The following is a 6,853-nucleotide window of genomic DNA, read 5'->3' on the forward strand; positions in this document are numbered from 1 at the left end:
GCGTGTGTGTGTGTGTGTGTGTGTAGGGGGGGTACCGGGTGCGGGGCTCCTCGCCGGGCCTTGGAGCTAGAGGGCAGGGCGGCTTCTCCCCGTTCCGCGCCCGGCGGCTGGACCTGCGCCATGTTGGGCAGGCGGCCGCGGCCACCGCCGTGTGGCCCTTCTCCGATGCATCCCCTTCGGCAAAATAATCCACTCGGGACTGGAAATCACACCCCGTGTCGCCCGAGCGGGCCTCCGGCCGGCTTTACGGCGTGGATTAAACCCGCATAAGGTTCCAATCCAACTCAACACACACACACCCCCACACCCCCCGGCCCTGTTTTCAGGCCACAGCCTGGAAGGCAGAGCAGCTCCCTCCCTCTCCTCGCTCCCGGGCACCCATCTCGGGCCTAGTCCACGCAGTTTATTGCATAAAGGGTTTGAAAACGAACGCTGCTACTCAAAATAGTTACCCTGATAGTACCTTGTTAACACAGTTACATAAGGACAAAAGTAGAGCTATATACCCGTTTCTTCACCGGCTGCAGTACTGAGGCATGCACAGACCTGATCTTTTTAACTAGACCAGGCTGGGGCTAACAAAGCCACAGGGCTAACAAAGGTTTTTCAAGTGCATTAGCTCCACCGGTAAGTACTAGTATGGAGCTCTGCACAGAGCTGATCAGCTAAACAAAACCCCTCCATTTCTCCTCTTTTTTCCCTCTGCACAGTGTTCATTTGGGGGTCCCCTCAGCCACCAATATGTACAGTGGTTGAATTTTACAAATTTGGTCCAAAGTTACTTGAAAACAAACAGCAGAGAGGGTTGCACATGAACAGAAAGGCAGCACTGATCTGCAAGTCTGCTTCCTTACAGACCCTGGATAAAAAGCTAATTTTCACTTGCAGAAAAAGAAGAGCAAGTCAAACAACTAGAAAACCAGTACAAAGTGCAAAAGTGGGGAAGGTGTGTTTGGAGTGAAGTTGCTTTGTGTTGGTACAGGTCACACGGCCTTCTCAACCAGAAGCAATTATGTTTACCTGCACCAAGAGGAAGGGAAGAGAGACAAGGAAGTTACCCTGTTTTAACTGCACAAGGAAAGGGCTCTCCCAGGAGCACACACACGCACACACCACTCTGTCAGGCTGAAAATTTGAAGGAAATGAGTCAATCGGCAAGGTTAGCTCAACCCATCACTACACAGTGGTTTGTTGGAAGAGAGACAGAGAGCTCCCTCATGCAGTATGTACAGATGAAAAAAAGGTTGCCAGAACCTTTGCCTTACTATAAATGCAAGTTAGTAGATTTTATCTCAGCCTAGTAGGTCAGAGTCATCTCAGTAGGGGAAGAAAAGGATAAGAGTTCATCAGTGCTAGGGAGAGGTCAGTGCATGATCAAGCTGCACCAATATAAATGATTACCTTTGTCCATTTCTTCATGGAAGAGCTATCTTAGCTACTCTGATGTACTCTTGATATATACTGTTCTGCCAAGGTGGGAACAAAAGTAAACAGGGTTCACCTAGTTAATACTACAAGACTACTGACCAGTTTACAGATAACTCTGCATTAATTCAGATGTCATCTGCCTGCAGTATTCTTTCTTTTGAATGTAAAAAAATTGAAACAGAAGATGCATCGTTAAGTCTTTATAACTTGTTGTATATCTGAACCTCAGACAGAGCCCTACATTTAGACCCTGACCTGGCACAGGCCTCTTCACATGTTGAGCCATGTTCCTGGAAGATCTTCATTGACCTGATGTCTGATAATCCCTCCCACCACTGCAAACTTTTAGGCCAGTTTTGCATCCCTAAGGCCTTGCCTTAAATTAGCGTATCTGCACACCTTCACAGCACCTCTGTGTTAGAAAATGCCCTTGTTCAGAATTACCCTAGAGCTGCAGTCCTCACATGTAATCCCATTCCTAAACAATGTCATGTCTGCCTACTTCAGTAACATGCTCATACTGCTTTATACTCCTGTTACCATGGAGAAACAAAACAGCTAACAGCTTTGAGGCACATCAAGAGCTTACTTACCCTAAAGCATTCAAGCCTGTATATAAAGGCACAAGTATATAAAGAATGTATCTTTTCCTCCCAGAAATTTGACACGTCCAACATGAGATTTTTTTTTTTTTTAAGTTACTAACGCTATCTCTTTATTAAGCCACTTACAAGGCTGAACTTTTTTTTTTTTTTCTTTAAGGAAATTAATTCATACCATAGTAGTAAGGGTAGTCACTATCTAATCACAAAATTACGCTACCAAACAAATGCAGTAGGACTGTGTTTTCAGACTACAATTGTTACCTATTCTTATAGAAATCCCAGCTGATTTTCAGGTGAATGTCAGTTGATCCAATTGTGGCAAGAACAGCATTTCTTATAAAGCTAAGTACATAAAATACATAACTGAAATAGATATGTAAATAGATATGTAACCTTAATGACTGCCTCCCAGTGTAAAAAAAAAAAAAGTAGTTCAATTTTTTGATGTTTAAGTTAAATACATATTTCTTACACATTTGCCTCTAGGAAACACTCTCTAACATAGCTCCCCTGTCCTCTTCAAGTCCTGTATTTCAGGAGTTTGCCTCTTCCCTATTCATACTTTGAAGGGGAAAAATAAGGGGATACACTCTCTTCACTGCTGTACCCTCTCAATTCAGATGGTAGATCCTCCAACTCAGCTTTTCCTAGATCATGCAGATCCCTACCAGCTGTATCATAAAAATGAGTATTTGGTAATGTGAACTTCTGAGAGAATAAAGTGCTTAGAGGAAAGCACTTTAGCTTTAATTTTCAGAGCTGATACTTGTATAATAAAGATGGTCATATGAGAAACAAACTATCATTGCTGATAACAAGTACTCCTCCGCTAAAATTGCCTTTTATTTGGTCTCAAAAAAAAAAAAAAAATCTTCCTTTCCATGTAAATGGAAAGTGACATCTACCCATAGGTAACATGCCTTCTATGTCCTTTATTTATAATCATATAACATTCTCTTCCTAACGGTGTTACCTTCTAGCTGAAGATAATGTTTTCCTCTCCAAACCAGTCTGCCCTCTCAAAAGTAATTTGGGATCTTCCCTCTGGGACTTGGCCCTTCAACAGATCAGTTACTCCGGTTTCCCCCACTTCTGCTTGTGCTCTTTAGACTTTAATTACTTGCTTTCTTCACCCCTAATGTTCTTTCCATTATTTACCCTTAGTCCTTCCAAACCCCTCTTCTCCTTTTTACCAAAAGCAGTGACAAAGGAGTGACAAAAAGAAGAGCAGGCTTTCAGGAAGGGACTGGATAATCTCAGAAGTACCATCTCACCTGGGCTTTGAATGTTTTTTAAACCTTTCTGTACACCTTCAGTGATGCAGGAGGACCCAGGTATTTATCTTTTCCTAGTTTGGCTCTTACAGCCTTGTCTGTCCTTCTCATGCTTTACCCTACATCTGACCATCACAATATGCTCCTGGTCTCTTCTGTATGTCCTTAACCCATCTACCCTGAATTAATATTGCTTTCAGAGTTCCACATTCAACACACCATTACTTTAAAAAAGAATATCATTCTTGAAATACTCTGCTGCCTTTTATGATAGCAGGCAGCATGTGGAGTGAGTCTCTTACTTTCTCCATTTTCATCTCTGCTCATGAAATCCTCATTAATCATTATTAGAGCCAGTCAGAAATTTTCAGACATTTTTAAAGTGCTAATTTGTCACAAATGAGGTTACATGACAAAGGGTCAGTTCTGATGATTTCTTAGCCCAAAGAACCCCCTATCTATATAACTCTATAGGTAGGCTCTACCTGTAGAGACTCTGCCAGAAGGTTAAGAGTTTGGGAGAAATACCACTACTCTTGCCCTGTGCTCCTCTCTTTCCCTGACATGCAATACTGCTCAACTACCAGAGCTAGGATGCTGAACTAGATTGACCTTGCCTTGTACTATCTATAATCTCTCCATGATATTTTAATATCAAATGACATCTAATTTGTCTCAGAAACGAAGCAGTCACTTGCCATATTAAGGCCCATTATTTGTACAGAAACTAGATCTTTTAGGTCCTAAGGATGGTTTCAGACCTAAGGATTACAAGTAGAACTAACAGTATTAAAGGGACAGAAATCCAGGTTTCCAGCAGTGGTTTGGCTTGCCTCAGTAGCATCTTTCTCTTATTACACTTCTGCATAGCATTCCCTTTTCTGCCATAGTACCCTTTGGGCCTCCAGGTGGGTTGTCAGTCAAGGGTCAGTACACAAGTCCTTTTTAAGAACCTAAAATGCTATTTTGCTTTTCCTGTGTTGGATAAAGATTAGGTACTTCAGCAAACCCACCAAACAGAAGGAAGAGCTGCAAAGCTACACTGACATCACCAATCAGCCACAACTCATGTTTGTCACCCTTTAAAGGGCAAGCACCCACTGACCTTGTAGTGACAAGAACCTCCCTTTCCCCATTTTCAAGAAGTAGCTTTTCTTGCTTAAAAATGCCAAAAACCAAAACCATGTTTCTTAGTTCAGAGCATTCAAAGAGTCACACAGTTTCCAAGACTGGGCTTGGAAAAAAGGCTGCACCCTCCAGCATTAAAACCAGGATTCATTTTGGATTTATTCAGAGACATTCAGAAGTCTACTGACCACATACTTATCAAGTGTTACATGTGAACTAGTTAATGAGAAGATACACTGTTCTGGAAATCAGATATCTGCAGTTTCTTCAGATTTTTCTTGTAACCTGTTGCATATATGCTTTGACTAGAGCAGAACTGTGAGCTCAGGAGAATTAGACTAAACCCCTCTGAACAGCAGTCAGTCGGTGAAAGAGGAGGTGGCATTGTAAGTCAACTTCCAAAAAATGTTGTTTTCCTGCAAGAAGACATTGTGAAACAACCATTTCAAGAGAGTATCAATTATTCTCTCTAAGGGACTATTAAGACAGTCATAAGTAGGTTTTAAAGTTGAGCGTCAGCTCCAGTGTACCTTCCTGCTCACACACCAGAATAAATATATAGTCAATATATGTAACTAAAACCAACTGATCTCAGAAGACAAATGCAAGAAGTGTGGGTGGCAAGACAATTCACAACTGGCAACCAACAGATCAGCTCTTGCCTAATGCAACTCTTCTGTTCAACCTGACTTTAAAAAAACCAACCCCAAAACCCAAACAAAAACCCAAAGAAACCCTAACACCACCCCCCCAACTCTTAATGTCCAGATAACCACCTTCTTGGGTTGCATTTCCCTCCTGTTCTGATGCTCTGCACTCTCTACAGTACATAGAGTACACTCCTGTCATAATTTTACTCTTTGAGCCTCTTCAGTACAACTTTCTTCTTCCCCTCTTGAGATGCTCTGGTCAGAAAAGGGAAGCAGCTACATACCTTTTGTGGCACCAGAGTGCTGCCAGCTCTTAGGCTATCTCCTCTGTCCCCTCTCCTCAGTTCACAAAGAATGGCTTCTAGAGATTGGGAAAGCCTTGTGAAACAAAACCACATAAACACCCTAAAATTTCAGGGAATACTGTGTGCTAACAAAAGATACTACCATGATCCAACCGCATACCTTAGATCTGTGATGGACAAAGCTGAGTAAGCAAACTATTTTTGAGTAGTCATTAATCCATGTTAGCATGCTTTCAGGATGGCTGTTTTTATAACATGAGCATGTCACACAACTGAAACCCAGAGCATTCAGAAATGTACATAGCCCAGCAACAGGATGCTTATTTCTTCATTCCTGAAGTTGTTGGCTTATTTAAGTTCTACAGCCTCAGGAGAGTTACATGAAGACAGAGGCAGTGTCTCAAACTTCTCCTCAGCACTACTTTCCACATAGGAAGCATGTCCAGTACATTAAAAAGAAAGGGAAAAAAAAAAAACAAACCAAACCAAAACAGGTAGCTTTTCCCTGTCTAGGCCTTGCTCTGGCACTCCTACAAGGCTGTTGCTACAAAATGCAAAACTCTGCTAAGGTAGCTCCAGGCAACACCAAAGCATCAGAAAGCAACTTAGTGCAAAACTGCTCCCCCCCCCCTCCAAGTCTTGATCTCAGATGTCTTCACTCTTAGCTTTGGAATCACCAGCCCAAAGACTAGCTACTTTTCTGTTAGGCCCCAGAGTAAGTCAGCACAGAAAAGGAAAACCCCTCCACATAGTTGGTGAGAGAAGGAAACTGCCTTTTCCTTTCTGCTCTCTTGCCTCCCATCACACAGGCATGGGCTCAAAAAGCTACAGAAAAACTATGTGCTAGCAAACCATGCACAAGCAACACGATACTAAGACAATATACTACACCATCTTTAAATCAAGAAATACAGAAAGACAAGGTAACAAAATGAGGTCAGAGGTTTGTTAGTTGGTGTTTTTAGGAAACTGCATTTTTTCCAATTAAGTTTACCTCACTGTAGAATGATCCCTGGAAAGAAAGCCGCCTTATCATAGGCTGCTCTTTAACCCACTCTGCTAGAGCAAATCTGCCCAGTCTTTCTTTATTTTCAAGATGAGGAAAACCAGCATCATTTTGTATGACAGATTTAGCAGCAACAGAAACTTTTCTGACAACACAATAAAGTAACTGCTAGCAAATGGTTACAGGTAATTTTCTAGGAAAATATCCAAAAAACTCGGTAAGCCACCTACTAACTCTCTGAGAACGATTATTTGACAATAAGTATCAGAAGAAAACCACTGTCACTTAACCTTGCTGCTCCACATCCATAGTCCGAGGACACTCCCAGGAGCACACTCTTGCCAGAAGGCAGGTGGCCCTTGCAGCAGGTATTATAAACCACCTCCAGGTATCCCATCAGGTCACGCTGCTTTAAAGGAACAGTGCCAGCAGAACCTGCGGTGAGGAGGGGGGGGGG

General features: G+C 42.3%; 1 protein-coding gene across 1 annotated transcript in view; it reads right to left on the reverse strand.

The window, feature by feature from the left end:
* HNRNPU (heterogeneous nuclear ribonucleoprotein U) overlaps positions 1–6,720 on the reverse strand; it is a 19,114-nt gene extending 12,394 nt beyond the window's left edge. Inside the window, exon 1 of the mRNA XM_026844822.1 lies at positions 6,687–6,720. Coding sequence (XP_026700623.1) covers positions 6,687–6,705 — 19 coding nt within the window. The 5' untranslated portion in view covers positions 6,706–6,720. The remainder of the gene's footprint in view (positions 1–6,686) is intronic.
* Positions 6,721–6,853: the final 133 nt, after the last annotated feature.

The sequence above is a fragment of the Athene cunicularia genome (genome assembly GCF_003259725.1).
Source record: "Athene cunicularia isolate RWA chromosome 3 unlocalized genomic scaffold, athCun1 chr3_part1, whole genome shotgun sequence".
NCBI lineage: Eukaryota > Metazoa > Chordata > Aves > Strigiformes > Strigidae > Athene > Athene cunicularia.